At 43.4% G+C, this 20,526-nt stretch overlaps 1 protein-coding gene across 1 annotated transcript in view; it reads left to right on the forward strand.

Annotated features, from left to right (window-relative positions):
• Positions 1-20,526, forward strand: part of LOC123766071 (proteoglycan-like sulfated glycoprotein papilin) — a gene marked incomplete at its 5' end in the record, with an annotated part of 493,143 nt that overhangs the window by 298,275 nt on the left and 174,342 nt on the right. Inside the window, 2 exon segments of the mRNA XM_069321077.1 lie at positions 8,852-9,028; positions 9,554-9,727. Of these exon segments, the coding sequence (XP_069177178.1) occupies positions 8,852-9,028; positions 9,554-9,727 (351 nt within the window).

Below are 20,526 nucleotides of genomic sequence, written 5' to 3' on the forward strand. Positions count from 1 at the left end.
GTCTCGCTTCCTTCCCCTGTCCACGGAATGGACGGTCGACGACGACTCGTTTCGTTGGATCTGCCAGACGTATGGTCTCCCGGATGTGGACCTCTTCGCGTCGGCGTGGTCCCGGCGTCTCCCTCTATATGTGACGCCCTTCCCCGACTGCGAGGCGTTCGCGGTGGATGCTTTTCGGCAGGACTGGTCGAGGTGGGGTTACCTGTACCTTTTTCCTCCGGTCCAGCTGTTGCTTCGGGTTCTGGTTCGGTTAGAGACATTCCCGGGGAGAGTAGTCCTCGTGGCCCCTTGGTGGCCGGCCCAGCCTTGGTTTCCGGTGCTTCTGGCTCGGTGCCCGAACCCGGGACGTTTCCCGCGGCTCCGCCTCTTTCAGCAGGTCGGCCCGATCCGGTACGGGGCTGGTTCGACCTTCTCCTCTGCTCTTCGCGTCTGGTCTTTTTGACGCGGGTGTATCACCATTTCTATGGTGATCAGGTGGCTTCTTTGATGGTGTCCCACCTGAGAGCTTCGTCTAGGCGACAGTATGAAGTTTCCTGGCGTTCCTTTCGCCATTTTCTGGCTCTTCGTAGGTTGTCTTTTCTCTCGGATCGGGTTGTTTTGTCCTTCCTTACTTGGCTTTTTCAGGACCGTCATTTGATGCCTAATACTGTCGCCTCGTATCGTGCGGCGCTGGCGGAGCCGCTCCAGCTTGCTTTCGGGGTGGACGTCACATCCGCCCCGTTTCGTAAGCTTTCCCGTGCTCTGTTTCACCTCCGGCCTGCTCATGCGCCGCCTGAGCCGTCCTGGTCCTTGGACAGGGTGCTCTCCTATCTTTCCTCTCCTCGGTTTGTGGTGGCCCCTTCGGTTCCTGATTGTTTTTCCAAGGCTTTGTTTTTGTTGGCATTGGCCTCTGGGGGCCGGGTAGGGGAGCTTCATGCTCTCCTCCGGCGCAGGGGTTACTGCTCTTTTGGTCCTGGGGGTAGGTTTGTCCGTTTGCAGCCTTCTCCGTCCTTTCTGGCAAAGAACGAGACGGCTGCTTTCCGGAGGGGTCCGTGGGTCATTGATGCTTGGTTGGTTCGGCCGGGGGTGCATCATGTGTTGTGTCCTGTTGCTGCACTTCGCCGTTACCTGCGCGCTTCGGCCGGAGTGGCTGGGGATGCGCTTTGGGTTGATCCGGTTTCCCTCGTTCCCTGTTCCAGGGCTCGGGTCTCCCAGGTTGTCCGCAGGGTTATTAAATCTAGCCAGCCTGCGGTCTATCCTCGCGCCCATGACGTTAGGAAATTTGCGGCTTTGGCTGCCGTGTTTGGTAATATGTCTTGGGCTCATATTCGGGCGCGTGGATTTTGGAAGTCGAACAGGGTCCTGGCCGCCCGTTATTTGGTGAATGTCCCTGCTCCTCGTCGTTCTTGTGTTGCTTTGGGTCGCAGGTTGCAGCCAGTTGTCTCGACTTCGAGTTGAGGAGTTTGTGGCAACCGCCTCCCGGGTAAGTCCCATTTTCCTTCTCTTTGGGTATGTAGCTCCAGGGAGCCGTAGGGGCTCCCCCCAGAAAACCAGCGTTGAATGTAATGAAACGCCATTTTCTGGGTGAGCCCCGGAGGCTCCCTGGTTACCCTCCCTCCCATCCGGTCGGCGGGATTTTTCGCGTTGGTTGAAGCCTAGTTTCCGAACTGACGGCAGCCGGCGCGGTGAGGTCCGGGGCCCCCCCCCCCTCCCCCTCCCGGGGAGGGGAGGGCTGCGCGGACGACCGGCGCGGCAGTAAATTGATTGTTTGATTGTTTTCCTTGGGATTGTAGGGAGTTTTCTACCTCTCTGTTCGGTTTTTGTTGTAGTTTTTACCATGTGGGGTTTGTTTTGTTACGCCTACCTTTCTGGGTGCCTAACCCCGGTCGATGGCAGATAAGGAAAACCCCCAACTATATGGGGTTTTCCAGGGCCATTGCTCCCTGAAACCTCTCTGAAGGGGCCAGGTTCTGGCGCTGGTCCCTGGTAGGTCTGAACTCCATAGCTAATGTCCCGGTCTAACATAACACACATTAGCCCGATAAGCTCCAGGGAGCCTCCGGGGCTCACCCAGAAAATGGCGTTTCATTACATTCAACGCTGGTTTTTTATGTATTAAAAACTATTAATAGGTTTAAAAGTGCTCACACATGAACAAATTTTCAGTTTACTTAACCAAGAGCAATGAGGTTTCATTAAGAACTCTTTTCAATGATTTTCTGGAGGAGTCTCTTAGTGGCCCCCCAACCTGAAGCTATCTTACCGAGATGGTGCCTCACTACTGGGTCACATTTATTTATGTTTTATATATATATATATATATATATATATATATATATATATATATATATATATATATATTATATATATATATATATATATATATATATATATATATCCAACGGTCATATTCAATGAAGCATGTTTGAAAGAAAACCTGCTGCCAGTATACACCAATATATATATATATATATATATATATATATATATATATATATATATATATATATATATATATATATATATATATATATATATATATATATGTCGTACCTAGTAGCCAGAACTCACTTCTCAGCCTACTATTCAAGGCCCGATTTGCCTAATAAGCCAAGTTTTCCTGAATTAATATATTTACTATAATTTTTTTCTTATGAAATGATAAAGCAACCCTTTTCTCTATGTATGAGGTCAATTTTTTTTATTGGAGTTAAAATTAACGTAGATATATGACCGAACCTAACCAACCCTACCTAACCTAACCTAACCTATATTTATAGGTAAGGTTAGGTTAGGTAGCCAAAAAAAGCTAGGTTAGGTTAGGTTAGGTAGGTTAGGTAGACGAAAAAACATTAATTCATGAAAACTTGGCTTATTAGGCAAATCGGGCCTTGAATAGTAGGCTGAGAAGTGCGTTCTGGCTATTAGGTACGACATATATATATATATATATATATATATATATATATATATATATATATATATATATATATATATATATATATATATATATATATATATATATATATATATATATATATATATATATATATATATATATATATATATATATATATATATATATATATACATATATATATATATATATATATATATATATATATATATATATATATATATATATATATATATATATATATATATATATATATATATATATATGTCGTACCTAGTAGCCAGAACTCACTTTTTGGCCTACTATTCAAGGCCCGATTTGCCTAATAAGCCAAGTTTTCCTGAATTAATATATTTTTTCTAATTTTTTTCTTATGAAATGATAAAGCTACCCATTTCATTATGTATGAGGTCAATTTTTTTTTATTGGAGTTAAAATTAACGTAGATATATGACCGAACTTAACCAACCCTACCTAACCTAACCTAACCTATCTTTATAGGTTAGGTTTGGTTAGGTAGCCGAAAAATTTAGGTTAGGTTAGGTTAGGTAGGTTAGGTAGTCGAAAAACAATTAATTCATGAAAACTTGGCTTATTAGGCAAATCGGGCCTTGCATAGTAGGCTGAGAAGTACGTTCTGGCTACTAGGTACGACATATATATATATATATATATATATATATATATATATATATATATATATATATATATATATGTCGTACCTAGTAGCCAGAACTCACTTCTGAGCCTACTATGCAAGGCCCGATTTGCCTAATAAGCCAAGTTTTCATGAATTAATTGCTTTTCGACTACCTAACCTACCTAACCTAACCTAACCTAACTTTTTCGGCTACCTAACCTAACCTAACCTATAAAGATAGGTTAGGTTAGGTTAGGTAGGGTTGGTTAGGTTCTGTCATATATCTACGTTAATTTTAACTCCAATAAAAAAATATTGACCTCTTACATAAGGAAATGGGTTGCTTTATCATTTCATAAGAAAAAAATTAGAGAAAATATATTAATTCATGAAAACTTGGCTTATTAGGCAAATCGGGCCTTGCATTGTAGGCTGAAAAGTGAGTTCTGGCTACTAGGTACGACATATATATATATATATATATATATATATATATGTCGTACCTAATAGCCAGAATGCACTTCTCAGCCTACTATTCAAGGCCCGATTTGCCTAATAAGCCAAGTTTTCATGAATTAATGTTTTTTCGTCTACCTAACCTACCTAACCTAACCTAACCTAGCTTTTTTTGGCTACCTAACCTAACCTTACCTATAAATATAGGTTAGGTTAGGTTAGGTAGGGTTGGTTAGGTTCGGTCATATATCTACGTTAATTTTAACTCCAATAAAAAAAAATTGACCTCATACATAGAGAAAAGGGTTGCTTTATCATTTCATAAGAAAAAAATTATAGTAAATATATTAATTCAGGAAAACTTGGCTTATTAGGCAAATCGGGCCTTGAATAGTAGGCTGAGAAGTGAATTCTGGCTACTAAGTACGACATATATATATATAATATGTCGTACCTAGTAGCCAGAACGCACTTCTCAGCCTACTATGCAAGGCCCGATTTGCCTGATAAGCCAAGTTTTCATGAATTAATTGTTTTTCGACTACCTAACCTACCTAACCTAACCTAACCTAACTTTTTCGGCTACCTAACCTAACCTAACCTATAAAGATAGGTTAGGTTAGGTAGGGTTGGTTAGGTTCGGTCATATATCTACGTTAATTTTAACTGTAATAAAAAAAAATTGACCTCATACATAATGAAATGGGTAGCTTTATCATTTCATAAGAAAAAAATTAGAGAAAATATATTAATTCATGAAAACTTGGCTTATTAGGCAAATCGGGCCTTGCATAGTAGGCTGAGAAGTGCGTTCTGGCTACTAGGTACGATATATATATTTATATATATATATATATATATATATATATATATATATATATATATATATATATATATATATATATATATATATATATATATATATATATATATATATATATATATATATATATATATATATGTGTGTGTGTGTTATAGGAAAAATAGTTATATAGGAGAGAGACCCTTGTGTAGGGAGAAATAGCAGTGTTAAATGTTGAAATACAGTCTGCAACTCTGACCCCTTTCAGATGCACAGAGCATCATCTCAACAGGAAAATGTAATCTCCTAAAAGAAAATGTAAACAAAAGGGATAAAATGGTAAAAAAATGCAGATTCAATGCAAGAAAATATAGAGAAACAATAGTGTTAAATGTAGAAAAATAGCCTGGAACATTATAAGACATATAAATGAAGTATTGGGAAATGTGTATGACATGTATAGGGAGGGGACATTATTGGAACCAGGCAGGCAGGGAGATGTGCAAGGCCCTATCAGTCACTTGGGAGAGGGAGGCAGTAAGAACCAGACCAGTGTTGTGGATGGTCTCCAACAAATATGATAAGTGCAGTATTATAGATGTTTATAGTGGTGCTTTCCCTTTTCTTTATGAGTTAGAGATAGGAATTTGTGGAAATAAGGATTTTTGGAACCCTGTGTGTAGGGAGAGTGGTGTTTTGTTAATTCAGGTGTATGTGCTCAGCTGTAATTACCTAAGTGTAGTTACAGGATGAGAGCTACGCTCGTGGTGTCCCGTCTCCCGAGCACTCTTTGTCATATAATGCTTTGAAATTACTGACGGTTTTGGCCTCCACCACCTTCTCGCTTAACTTGTTCCAACCGTCTACCACTCTGTTTACAAAAGTGAATTTTCGTATATTTCTCCGGCAGCTTGATTTCATTAGTTTAAATCTATGACCTCTTGTTCTTGAAGTTCCGGGTCTCAGGAATTCTTCGTGTTACAGGGGGGGTTATCCACATTTATTTTGTATATCCATTTGTAAACCCAGGCCCTTTGTAGTGACCTAAGAGGAGTGGAATAGAGTAATGACCTTAAGTCCCCAGGTTGTAGAGGGAGAAGGAACCTCTCCCCCCCCCCCCACCTTTTTTGTCTGTATCAATCCTGTGGTGGATCGAAGTACACTCCCCTCCCCCCCCCCTGTTCTAAGAAGTGTGAGGAAATTTGGTATTTGTTAAATAAAAACCTTTTTGTAAAATTGTACCCCAAGGTATATTTCTTGTCCCATGTAGTTAGAACTGGTGATTATTACTATATAGACCCCTGCACTTCCATTATTTATAAGAAAGTAAGAGCGGGTGTTATTAGCGATACTTTAGGTTACGGCTTTTAATCTCGTACCTTACAACACACACAACCCAATGTACCTTTGGGTTTGTGGTAATACATAACATTGATGTTTTTACATTTTTGCAAAGAATGTAAAAAGTCTCTGCTAGTATATCAGTTTCAGGAGTCCTGTTAGGCCTACTGGGGGACTAGAGCCAGAACCTGTTATGATCATCCACACTGAGAAGGTATCCAGAGAGCAAGCAAAGCAGTACAGACAATCGAAATATTCGTAGAAAACATAGCACCAAAACAGCCAAACAACTTAGCAAATGATTCATTCATACCCATTTGGTTCACTCGATACTAGCTCAAACCTCCTAGTGCAAAGGGCTGCCAATAGATGGTGCCCCAGGAGCTCCAAGCTTTTGTCCCTGTTATTAGTCAGTTCTGTCACTGATCTCTAAGAGCTTAGACCTACCAGAGTCACCAGCTATGGGTGAGTTGCACTTCTTTCCAAAGAAAAATGAGGGGACATCCTTTTTGTATTGTGTGTCACTCCTAACCTTTAATAATTGCTTCACATGCATGTGTTTACAAGTCTCACTTCTAGCGTGGACTTGGTCTGCTTATTTGCTATGAACTACAAGTTACACACAGAAATCACAATAGCATGATGCATCAAATGAACAAATCCACAAGGGCCGTGACGAGGATTCGAACCTACATCCGGGAGTATCCCAGACGCTGCCTTTATTGACTGAGCTACGACATGGTAAAAGAGTTGAAACCGGAGTTCTACTGAACTTACTGGATCCTGCAGCCTCTCCAAGACACAAACCAGGGTTTGTGTAAGTTCAATAGAACTTCAGTTTCAACTCTTTTTTACCAAGTCGTAGCTCAGTCGATATAGGCAGTGTCTGGGATGCTCCCGGACGTAGGTTCGAATCCTCGTCATGGCCCTTGTGGATTTGTTCATTTGAACTACATGTATTTAGGGCAGCCTTTCCCTATGCACTTATTTAGATTAGCTCTGCATAGACACAATGACTTCTTTGGTGTGTTCTGAAGTTTGCCCTTGAGAGGGCCTGGTCACCAGAGTGGAGACCCTCACCCTGGGTAATGTATGAGTTGTTGTTTCCTCTGTGGGGCCCTGCAGTTGGGGCTTTCAGTTTGCCTTGTGGGATACACTAGGAGTTGCATTCTTGTTCATATGACACGCTGGCATCCTTCATAGCCAAATTCATCCTGTAAGCTAAATTCAGTGTCACTTCCCAAGTGCATGGGTGTCATGCTTGGTTAGTCACCTTCAGGCCCTGACAACTCCTCTGTGGGTCAGCCAATAATGAATCTACCTCTCAAGCCCCACACTTGCTATATGAGAAGGGTGCTTGTCTGCTTTGATACATGCCGGTCGGCCGAGCGGGGAGCCGGTCGGCCGAGCGGACAGCACGCTGGACTTGTGATCCTGTGGTCCCGGGTTCGATCCCGGGCGCCGGCGAGAAACAATGGGCAGAGTTTCTTTCACCCTATGCCCCTATTACCTAGCAGTAAATAGGTACCTGGGTGTTAGTCAGCTGTCACGGGCTGCTTCCTGGGGGTGGAGGCCTGGTCGAGGACCGGGCCGCGGGGACACTAAAGCCCCAAAATCATCTCAAGATAACCTCAAGGTGCCAAAAATCATTCTTTCTATCTTTACCAATCTACCTGCTAGGTCAGTGTCACCTTGGCCCTGAATCATATAGCATTTGTGCTCATTGGGTCTCTATTTTCTCTGATAATGTCTCAAGACAAGAGGCGTATTAGGCAGCAGTTACCTTGAGGGCTCATTTTTCCTTCATTTGGTTTGCAGCTTGGATTGATGACCCAAAGTTGGTACATATGGTATTTAGGGACCTGGAGTAGGAGATATTGGTCAATTCCACTTGTTCTTAATTTGTCTTTCTGGATGCTTTCTTGGTGTGGGTGATCATAACTATCTCTGTGTGCCTCTGTGAGGGGGCCACGTTCTGGATCTGATCCCTGAAAGGCCAACCAGGACTTTTATGGCTAATGTGGCTCAGATACTATGGCTCAGTATTCAGAATCGATCTCAGTGAGATAGCTTCAGGGAGCCGCTGAGGCCTTACCAAAAAGAAGCATTTCATTACATTCAATGCTAGATTTTTAAACTGTTACATTACATTTTATTTGGTAAACTAATAAGCATGAGATTTCAATATTAACCACATATAAAGCATTTTAATTATTTTTATGATTAGACTGTTGAGGACACTTTTAAATCCTTCATTTCACCTGTAATATAAATAAAGGAAAATATATTGTGCACATTTACTCAACAGCTGATATTTTCCATACAATTTACATTAAATGTTTTCATGCATAAATTTTTTAAAGCTTTTAGAGGAAAAATAATATATTTCTTAAAAAAATAATTGTCTTAAAAATGTTTGTAAAGAAAAGAAAAACTGATCATTGACATCATAACATCATTTAATAATGTTTTGTTATAAGAGTCTTAAAAGTTCTGAATAAATAGTGCACTGTTAATAAACAGGAAGTAAAGAAAACGTTATATGATTTGCGTGTCTATTTAATATATAGTTTACTCTATCTTTTCTCTCAGTTTGAGTTTTAAACAAGTTTATTTTTCTGAAAATAGCCCTCAATTAATGAGTGGAAAAAATATGTTGGTAGTGGTCAGTAGAGTTACATGGTCATGTTCCCACTCTTGGTGTGAGTGGCTACAGACGTTTGTCTACTGGAGGTGATGCCTGGTCCCTGCCGTGGAAACTACTCCAGGTGGTACTATGAGCAGACTATGGGAACCTGCACCCAGTTTGCATTTGGTGGCTGCAAGGGAAATAACAACAACTTCCTCACTGAGAATGAGTGCATGCAACGCTGTATCCGTGGTCGCTCCAAAGGTCAGGACGCAGCAGCTATGGGCTTGACTATAATGCTATGGTGGTGGTAAAGCAGTTTTTCATTATACTGATAGTTTCTTTATTAAAACACTCAGTTGGAAGAGTCAAGTTAAATACAATTTTTTTGTCATGCTGATCAAAACTTGTTAAGTATAATGCAAAACTGCATTACAGTGTTATAACTGCATCTTGGTATATAACAAAATAGTATCAATATAAACATTAGTTATGCCTATTTTCATTAATTAATCCTAAACTCATGGTTGTCCTGATCTCTGTAAAATTGGTTGTGGCATACTTAGAAATTAAAGCATGGGCAGTCTAACAAAGATGTAGATAGCAATGAAGAATAGTTCCTAACTTTCACTTTGTCATTGCAAATATCTCTGTTTTATATTCACATTCAAAAAATATAGCGACAGTACTTCAAGTCTGGATAATTCATATGACAGAGATAAATGTATTATGACAATAGCATATTTTGTAATCTGCTAATCCTTCTCTTTATGGTGGTTGTACTAACAGACCTGTGCACACTACCCAAGTCTTCGGGGCTTTGTGATGAGACTCTTCCTCGCTGGTATTATGATTACTCTGAGACCAGGTGCATGCCTTTCTATTACACGGGCTGTGATGGAAATTCCAACAGGTTTATTACACGTGGAGAATGTGAGGCCACATGTCCAGGGGACAAACCAGGTAATGGCTAATTGCACTGTATGGTTTGGAAGAATATACTGAAAGCATCCTTGACATTTGGATTAAATATGGAACATTTGGATCTTCACTTCCATATAATTGATAAAATTGCAGTACATTTATGCATTATTTTTGAACTTCAAATACTTTAGCTACAACTTTCAGTGCCAGAAGTATTCATTTTATTCATTGTTAGGAAATGAAAGATATAAATACTGTAAGTATAACAACTGTTATAAGGTGTCATCATCATCATTAGTGGATTACCCAATTTTCTAATTCCATGACATAAGAAACCTAATGACTAGAGAAGATAGTAGAATAATATAAGGAAAGGTTAATCCTTTGGGACATTCAACTCGATAGAAATCCAAAAAATCAAGCATTGAATATAATAAAAATTCCCCCTTTTCTGGGCACCCTTGGTTTCTTTATGGTGCATTAGGCCCTGGTACACAGAGACACCCACATCACTACCGCCTGGCCTCTGGACTGATACAGATCTACCAAACACCAGAATCTGTTGTGTTTATTAGAGGAAAGGGAAGCATGAGGATCAGTGTCCCAATTTTGATAAAAACTGCCCAGAAAGTAAAGATAAAGCTAAACAAATAGTTTATTGATAATAAATAAAATCGTTGGGAAAATACACAGTGGGCAACTAGGTGGCTGCTCGTGTCAGCCGGGGTTCCAGCCGACCTCACCCAAGTGTCACTCTGAGAGACACCTCAACCCCACTAGTAAGAACACCAATAAAGGGTAGGTACATGAGTACTTCTGAGACTGCCTGGAAAATGGTGTTTCATTACATTCAATACAGTATATGATTTCTGGGCTGGCCCCTCAGTACCTCCTCATAAGTGTCTCAGAGAGGGGAACTAGTATTGAAGAAGAAAAGAAGAATAACTGAACAAGGATGGAGAGAGCTTACCCATGAGAGCAGCTGAGATAGATCAGGGTTTGGGAATGAGCAGACAGGGGCACGACACATGCCTTAGTGCCCATAAGCAAGGCAAGAACTAGGGACAAGCAGCCTGGAACAGACAGACACACACGCAGCAGACCCTCTACTAAGAAAAGTCTAGAGCCTAAGGAAAATGATGCACCTTGGAATCCTGACCAACAAAAGGAAGGCAGCAGGACAGAAATCCAAACCAGTCTTGAATTGGATTGAAAAACGTGAAAATGTTTGTGGGAAAAAGAATGGGTAGACAAATGCTATAACCCCATGCAGAGGGATCATAACAGACTCCACACAGGGAACCTTTAGCATGGAAAAACTGTACTCCATTCCTCCCTTAATTTTAGCTGCTAAGAAGGGGAACAACCGACCCCAGGACGAGCCCAGGCACCACCCCCTACAATGGAGAAAGGTGGCAGCCCAAAACAGACCCCCCTGTATGAAAGGGTGGAAGGTACAAAAGTGGCCAAAGTTGCCAGCAAGTCCAACCAAGATGAGCAATATGAAGGAGAGAACCTTTACCAAAAAAACATGACATGAGGAGCCCATGGCAATGCACACGTGGAGCACCAAGATTTAATTAGTGACAGCATACAAACCAAAAACTCTCATGTGCCAAGGTCAGAAAATAAAACTGAGGAAATCTCCCAAGAACCTAGTAGGATACAAAAGCAAACCCTGAGGAGAGCCAGAGAATGCTTCACTTCCCTTGGAATGTGCATACAGGCAGGAAGGTTTCCCAAGTTCTTGGCTTGTTCTCCCAACAGAACAGGCAACAAACAACATTGCTAACATAGAAGTAGAACTAATAGCAACTAGTTCATCAAGACAGGGGAATAAACAATACTTTATAGTAATTGTAACAGTAGATGTAGGAGAAACTCTCAGAGGCTATGGTGTGAGAATTTACAAATATAAGTGTTCATTTGGCATCAAGGACACCAATGATATTTGTCACACTGAGAAACCAGGAATAACTTCTCATTAACTTTAATAATACCAAGCACATCAAAGAAGAAAAATTCATTAGAAGAATGTGTATAGAATTAGTATCCATAAAACATCATCATCAAGCAGAACTAAGAAGTATTCATTTTTGCATTACCACTTGCTGATCTGCTGCAGAGACAGTACTGTACTAAAAAAATATAAATTATGACACGTAATCCGTCATCTTTCTGGCCTCACCCCTCACCTTTTTCTTTTATAAGCAGTACTGTACTTGGTTCTACCAAGGTTTCGGTAAGTTTAGATAATGTATGTAAATGTTTGTTGGCTTAGATGTTTGTTTTAGTCATTGGAAGTTTGTATTCATTTTCTGACTTACATATAGCATGTATTACCACTCGTTCATTTTATTATATTTTTATGACTAGGTTACATTGTCCTCTGCAACCATGTGTTATATATTATCATTCTGTCAGTATGTATATGTCTATAGTATAAAAATAATTTTATTTTTTGTTAATCTTGCTTACTTTATCTTAGGTACAATATTTTGATATAAAGACATTGAAACAATGATTAAAAGTAATAGAAAATGAATAAACATTTAGATTGCATTTTTAATGAGACTGGTGCATGTAGCCAACTTTTTCCAGCATTTGTTCTTTAGACTGGACTTGTGTGCACACAGTTTTCAGGGGAGAGCCCCTTCAGCTCCCTGGAGCTTACTAGGCTGATATGCTAATGTCAGACTTTGGCATCAGTCATGTGTATCCCCAAGGGTCTTAGGACCCCTGGGAATCCCCAAGGGGGGGGGGGGCGCGTGGGTTCGATGGATGTGTCCCCGGAGCCTCCCCCCCCCCTCGCTTTATGCGAGTTTGAGGGTTGCTTGGTCCCCTTGACACAGGGTGACCCTCACAGTTTTTGCCTCTTTCCCGCTGCCTGTTGGGTCAGTGGCACTTTCAACTATGAGTCCTGTGAGTACTGCTGCTTGCTAGTGACTAGAGGGTACAGGCGGCGCAGGCATTGCATGCACGGTTTAGGTTGTTGCAACGCGCTAGGTTGGTTGGTCACCCAATTCTGGGATTGGGTGGTTATAAATAGGAGCTGCCTCGTATGGGCCAATAGGCCTTCTGCAGTTGCCTTTGTTCTTATGTTCTTATGTTCCGAGGCTGCCCCGTTTTGCTTATAGGGACTCGGACTTGGGGGTGGGGGTTGCTTCGACCTTAGTTCAGTCAGTGCCCCTTCATCTTTCCCTTTCTGTGGTTCAGTCTGCTCTCCACCCCCCCTGTTTCTGGCTCCGAAACATCTGAGGGTTTCGGAGTCGGGGCAGGGTTTAGATGGTCTTGAGTCTCGAGCGGTCTCGGGGGATGTCCCTTCCGGTGTGGCGACGGAGGCTTTTGAGTCTGATCTCCCTGCCGAAGCCTCTGGGTCTGACCAGTGGGCCCCCTTCTGTTCGGCCTACTCGGCTGCACCGGCCTTTTCTTTAGGGGCCAGTGCTGTGGGGGATGACTCGGCCCCGGGTCCCAAGGAGGGGGAATCTTGGGGCTGGGGAGGGGCTGACGTGGGGGCCTTGGGCCCAGCTAGACCCCACCTGGGTTTTTCTACCCTCTGAGCAGGGCTTATTGTTACAAGGGGTGGGGTTCTCTTTTCCCTCCCTCCGCGTACGAATTGGATTTGGTGTCTGCCCCTCCCCAGGTTCAGTTCTGTGTACCCTAGGGTGCATCAGTTCTGTCCTTCTAGAGGTTTTTGGCTTCCTGTATCCAACTGTCTGCGGTGTGGGTGGCCCTTGCGGCTTACCTCCTGCGTGACCTGGATTACGCTTCGGTGATGGATCCATCGTTTTTCCGGTTTGGGACTTCGTTCTCTTTCTAAGTCCGTTACGAGATTCCGGAGTCGTCCTGGTTAGTGGACTGTCCTATCTTTGCCTTGGAGGCCTGGCATTCTTTCTGTCGTTCCCGCACGCTTGAGTGACGCGAGGTTTCTCCTGTGATTCAGGTTTTCCTGGGGGACGACTTTGAGCTCGTCAATGAGTGCTTGTTTGCTCTGGCCCTCTCCGGGATGTTGGTGTTCTGCACCTCCATGTGCAGGTTCCCTCCATTTCGGCTGCGCAGGTGGCTGAGGATTTGCATGCCAGGGGCCTCTTGGCTTTGGCCTTGCGCTTCTTTTCCCTCCTGGAGCTGTCTTCAGACTGGCTTGGAGAGGACGTGGGGGCGCTCAAGGCCGTTCCGGGGTCCGGTGCCTTGGGCTTGGCTGCTTGCTCATCGGCTGCCTTGTTTAACCCTTAAATTGCGCATCGCATCATATGATGTTTTGACCGACTTGCAGTAAATTGCGCATTGCATCATTTGAAGCTTTGGAGTACTACACAAGATTTAAATGGCCCGCAAATACACGGGGTTCACCACACCTTCATCAGGGCTCTTGTAAACAGATGCCATTTAAAAAAAAAAATCATGGGCCAAATTCCCGGGTGTTAGGGACCTCAGTATTGAGTGAGCTACCAAGCCTGACGCATGCAGCATGAGCTCACAGCACTGCTGTTCAGCTTGTGACCACAGCATCGCCTAAAAATGCCATAATATACTTGTTCATGCTATTATGTAGCGATGATATTATTACAGAAGACCCCTGGCTGTGATAAAACTGACCAGGGTTCTGATAATAGTAGGATTGTGGTGATATTTAGCGCTGTGCTCCATGGAGGGAGGAGTAATGCTGTGGGAGGGGAGGTAGTGGCGTTGTCTTCTGACTGTGTGTGGCCACCTTTTATTGACTGCACTCACCATACCAGCTTAGTAGTTCGCTATGGTGAACACAAATGTAGATACTTATATATAACGTGTGTATAGAGGGTATAAACAGCAAGAGGAGTAGGTTGGGAGCCGCCATTTTGGTGAGGGCGGTGGCGTCGTCTGCACGACTTACCATGTTGTTTACTGGTGGCCACGATGGTCTTTGGGCACCATACCAGTTTACTTGTACAAGTATGGTGAATAAAACAGGTAGATATTTATATATAATGTGTGTATATAGCGTAATAACACCACAAACAGTATTGTTGGAGGAGAAATATTAGTGCAACTGGCCTTGAGGGCAGCAGCCATCAGCTGACTGTGTGAGTAGCAACGTCTTTGTGCCTTTACTCACCATACAGATGTACAGTTATGGTGAACAAAACATGTAAATACTTATATATAACGTCTGTATATAAAAGCAAAAACAGTATGGTGGGAGGAGAATGGTGGCAAGTCAGGTGAGGTGAGGGAGGGAGGGAGGGAGTGGCAGCCAATGGCGGGCTGCCACTGCCACTGCCACTCAGCATACCAACTTAGTGGTTCGTTATGGTGAACACGAATGTAGATACTTATATATAGCATCTGTATATAGTGAATAAAAGCAAAAACAGTATTGTGGGAGGAGAATGTGGGTGAGTCAGGTGACTTGAGGGAGGGAGGAAGTAGCAGCCAGTGGCGGACTGCCACTGGCACTACCACTCAGCATGCCAATTTAGTGGTTCATTATGGTGAACACGAATGTAGATACTTATATATAACGTCTATATATAGTGAATAAAAGCAAAAACAGTATGGTGGGAGGAGAACGTGGGCGAGTGAGGTGTTGAGGGAGGAAGTGAGTGGCTGGCTGGTGTTGGCAGTCACTCCTCGTTACTTTTTGACTCACAATAGCAACTTAGATGTTCGTTATGGTGAACAAAACATGCAGATACTTATATATAACCTGTGTATATAGTGTAATAACCGACAAAGTATTTGTTCACTGTTTGATGAACATAATTGAATCAACAATATGCACACCATATTTTTGAGTACAGCGATGATTCACTCATTTTATTATATAAATATATCACACTACACACTATTGAATAATATTACAGCAAAAAAACTACGAAAAATCAATCAGAGACATTGAAATAATTAGGTAATTATCTCTTTGTGGCAACTCCGGCCTGACAGCTGGCGAGCAACAGACTGCCTGGGATGCACGCTGAGTCAGCGCCTGTTTTTTGCCAGACTTCCCCGCCCTATAGCGGGCAATATATGCCACTTACGATTTTTTTATTATATTTCCCATAATCAGTGAACACAAATTAACAGGTTAGGAAGAATTTTTTTTTTTTTTTTTGTATGCACCTGTGGGTGTCAAATGGTATATAGCCATGCACCATTTAAGGGTTAAGCTGTTTGCGCCTATCTTGAGGGATGCGGTTGCCCAGTTTTATGCTTCCCGGCTCGCGTGTCGACAGGCCGTGCTGGCCTCCTCTTTAGAATCGTCCTGGGCCCTGGCTCTTAGGATATCTTCGCCCTTTTGTCTGCTACTTTTTCCCCTGCGGCTGTGGTGCAGTATATTCAGGTGGCTTCGTCCAATGTCGGACTTGTTGGTTCTCCAGGGGTCCCCGGGGGGGGCCCTGCTCGGAGGGGTCGTGCCAGGGCTCAGGGTTCCTCTCGTCGTGGTAGGCCACTGGTGCCAGGTTCGGGCTTGGGTCCGCTTTTGGACCCGCCTTCGGCTGGTTGGCACGGTGCGCCTGGTCCCTCTCTTTTACTATCTAGCTCCTCCTTTTTCCGTGTGTTACTTGGTGGTGGACTATATGCATTTATAATCATTAGTTTATCATCCTCATGGCAGATCTCTACTGCTATTACGTCAACTTCTCGTGGATTGGCAATCATTATTTCCTTCACCTTTAGGTGTTCTTTCACCAGCACAGCAACGCCACGCCTTTCCTAATTTTTGCTGCCTCGTCTCCAAATTGAGTAGCCCCTTGGGAATATGACCTCATTTAAAATAACATCAAGTTTTGTCTCCATGAGTGCAACAATGTCTGATGTCTGCAGCTGTATTACATCGCTTAACTCCAGTATCTTCAATTTCACTCCATCTACACATTGATATATACTATTTTCAGGAACATGTTCCCCCTCTCCTTATTCTTCACTTCCCCTCTCTATAGCAATTTTATTGGTTTGCCTTTTTGTACCATTTTACTGGCTTACCTATCGCTATCACTTTGTAGAAAAAAGAATTGATTTCTTCTTCATTTCAGAAGAAAATATTGGTTAAAATATTGCTACTGAAAGCCGAGCTGTTGGACAGAACTCTCCCAAACGAAAAACGAGCAAACGAGCATAAAGTCTTAACTGTCACTGCACTGCTGTCTGTGCAGCTTTCCCCTCTCCAGGAGGGAAAAGGAGGAGCCCCAGACCCCCGCGCTGGCTATCCAAACCCTCAATTCTGTGGCTGATGTGAAACCCGGCGATTGTGCGACTCTGGCTCCAGACTTGTTCCAGTGCAGTGCCTTGTGGTGTGGTCCTGTCCTTGGTGGTGTGTGAGCCAGGAGTAATTTCACCAGTACTCGGGCTGCATGCACCTAGGGTTACCTTTCCTAAGTGCCCTGTAAATACTGCTCTTGTGGCTTGGGGTAATCTTCCACAAGTCGCTTGGGGGTCTGCCACCATGTGATCTTTTGGTGCTCATTGATTGTTTGCACTTGGAGTCAGCTTGGGTGTTTCATGCACCCATGTTTGCCCCTGGATAGGAGGTAGTTTTGTCACTGGTAGGGGGTGCAAGGTACTGTGCAGCTTGTTTTCACCATGATACAGCAGCTGGCTCTGTTCCGCCTGGGTCGTTGTGCTCTTGCCGGGTTTTTCTTTTGTTTGGGTTTTTCCTGTCTAGTGGGGGTCTGCCCCTTGGTGCTGATACCTCTTATATATATATATATATATATATATATATATATATATATATATATATATATATATATATATATATATATATATATATATATATATATATATATATATATATATATATATATATATATATATATATATATATATATATATATATATATATATATATATATATATATATATATATATATATATATATATATATATATATATATATATATATATATATATATATATATATATATATATATATATATATATATATATATATATATATATATATATATATATATATATATATATATATATATATATATATATATATATATATATATATATATATATATATATATATATATATATATATATATATTTTATTTATTTATTTATATATTTATTTATTTATTTATTTATTTTGGTGGTTCTCCACTGGGTCTCTCGTGAGTATACATGTCCCAGATGTTCAGCTTTTAGCAGTTTGTTTGGTAGTTTGGGGTGCTGGTTAGCAGTACCATGCCTGGGCTTCCCTTAGAAGAGCATCTAAGGGCCCTGGAAACCCATGGTGGGGCTCAGTGGTCCGATAGGTGCGTCTCCTGGGCCCCATCTCACATGTGCGAGTTTGAGGGTTGCTCTTCTCCCTTTTCTCAGGGTGACAATCACCTGTTCTGCTTCTGTCATGCTGCCTGTTGGGGCTGTGACGCCTTCGACCCGGAGTCCTGCGAGTGTTGTTCCTTGCATGTATTCCACTTCACCCAATCCACTGATCTTGATACGTGGGTGCAGGCAGCTTCGGCATTGCATGCGCATTATAGGTTGCAGCAGTGTGCTAGAAAAGTTAGTTGTTCACCCTGATGCCCCGAGGCTACCCCGTTTTGGTTATAGGGACCCAGACTTGGGGAGTGTTATTCACTTCGACTATGGTTTTGTCCTCGCCCCCTTGTCCTTTCCCTGCTGTAGTTTGTCCTGTTCCTTCTCTCCCTGCTGTAGTTTGTCTTGTTCATTCTCCCCCTACTGTAGTTTGTCCTGTTCCTTCTCCCCCTGCTGTAGTTTGTCCTGTTCCTTCTCCCCCTACTGTAGTTTGTCCTGTTCCTTCACCCTTGCTTCAGGCTTCGAAGCGTCTAAGGGTTTCGAAGTTGGGGCAGGGGTTTAGTTGGTGATGAGACTCGGGCAGTTTTGGGGTATTTGGTGTGGCGACAGTCATTCGAGCCCATTCCTCTAGCCGGTGCATCTGGTTCTGACCAGTGGGCCCCCTTTGTTCCAGCTTTTCCAATAGCTTCTGTCTTTTCTTTTGAGGAGGAGGGTTTGGAGGATGGCTTGGCCCCGGGTCCTGATGTGGAGGTTCCCGGGGTGGGGGAGGGGCTGACTTGGGGGGGCTTGGGCCCTGTTTGACCACGCTTGGGTTTTGGTACCCTCTGAGTGGGGCTTCTTGTTGCAGGGTGGTGGGGTTTTCTTATCCCCCCTCCTTGTATGAGCTTGATATGGCATCAACCCCTTCCCAGATTCAGTTCCGTGTTTCCTTATGTAGTTCAGTCACCCTCTTTCTGAAGGTTTAAGGCCTCTGGCATCCCACCTCATGAGGTGTGGGAGGCCATTGTGGCATACCTGCATGACCCAGATTATGCCTCGATAATGGATCCTTTCTCTTTTGAGTTCTGTTCTCATTTTCATTACTGGGTGCATTAAGAGGTTTCGGAGTCATCCTGGTTGACAGACTGTCCTATCTTTTCGTTCGGGGCGTGGCATACTTTCTGTCAGTCCCGCATGCTAGAGTGGCAAGAGGCACTTACGGTTGTTCAGGTTTACCTGGGGGGCGAGTTTCACGCTTCAATGCATGTTTGTTTGCCCCTGCCCTTTCTCGGGATGTTGGCTTGGTACATTGGTAGGCCAATGGTGCCAGTCGGAGTCGCCCCAGGCTTCGGAACCGATGAAGTCTGGTTGGTGCGGTGATCGCTCTGCTTGTAAGTCGACTTCACATAAGGGCCATTAGGCCTTTTGAAGTTGGTTCCATTGACTCATCGAAGGGGGGAGAGACGCGTGCCATTTGCTCATGCCTGGTCCCACGATTCGTGGGCTTTTTGGGTCGTTTCTTGCAGCCTGCTTTGAGATTGGGTCGCCCCCTCCTCCTCCTGCAGGTTTGGGGCTGGCAGGCAGGCCTTTTCTCCTGCGCTCTCTTGGGTCATCTTGGAGTGGATATTGTTTGGGTGTGGTTTAAACGTCCTCGTCCCTCAGGTAGGTTTCCCGCCTGTTTCCGGTTCCGAAACGGGACTGCACGTACCTGCGGTTCATTCTGAACTTGTCCCGTCTGAACCCCTGGGTTCATTGCCCCTTCTTTCGGATGACTACACTGTCCCAGGTCCGGCTTCTTTTGGAGCCAGGCATTTGAATGGTGTCCCTTTGACCTCCGGAACATGTATTGCCACGTCCTGATTCATCCGGGGCCTCAGGGACTGGCTCAGTTTTGTTGTGGGGCTTCAAGCTTACCGCTTTCGTTGCCTTCCATTTGGCTTTAATATGGCACCTCGCATGTTCACACGCCTTACCTGGGTCGTGGTGGCTCGTCGGCATCCCGTAGGGATTAAGGTTCTGGCCTACCTCAATGACTGGTTAGTATGGACTCCCAGCCAGTCTACGTGTCTACTCACCAGGGATCTGGTGCTTTCCCAGCTCGCTGGGTTCGTCCTTCTGTCAGGCCCACAGCATGGTGTTGGAGTTCGCGGCCGTATGAATATCACTCTGGAGGATTCGCGTCATTCGTGGATTGATGATAAGGGTCCATTTCGATTATTCCTGGTGGTTCATTGCATGAACTACGGGGGTTCGATGCAGTCCTTGGCTCTTTGGGGCTGGTCGCTTCGGGTGACTCCTCTGCTGGGTTCTCTGGGTTTGGCTCTTCTGGCCATTCACATTTGGAGGGTGTCCAGCATCTTGGTGGACGGCCTGTCACTGTTCATTCCCCTCTCCACGGAATGGATGATCGACGCCGACTCGTTCAGTTGGCTCAGCTGGATATTCAGGCTCTTCGGAGGTGGTCCTCTTCGGGTCGGCATGGTCGAGGCGTCTCCTGATGTATGTGGTGCCCTTCCCCGACAGCAAGGCCATCGAGGTCAATGCCTTCAGGCAGAACTACTGGTTGAGGTTGGGTTACCTGTACCTCTTTCCCCCGGTTCTTCTGTTGCTCTAGG

The sequence above is a fragment of the Procambarus clarkii genome, chromosome 9 (genome assembly GCF_040958095.1).
Source record: "Procambarus clarkii isolate CNS0578487 chromosome 9, FALCON_Pclarkii_2.0, whole genome shotgun sequence".
NCBI lineage: Eukaryota > Metazoa > Arthropoda > Malacostraca > Decapoda > Cambaridae > Procambarus > Procambarus clarkii.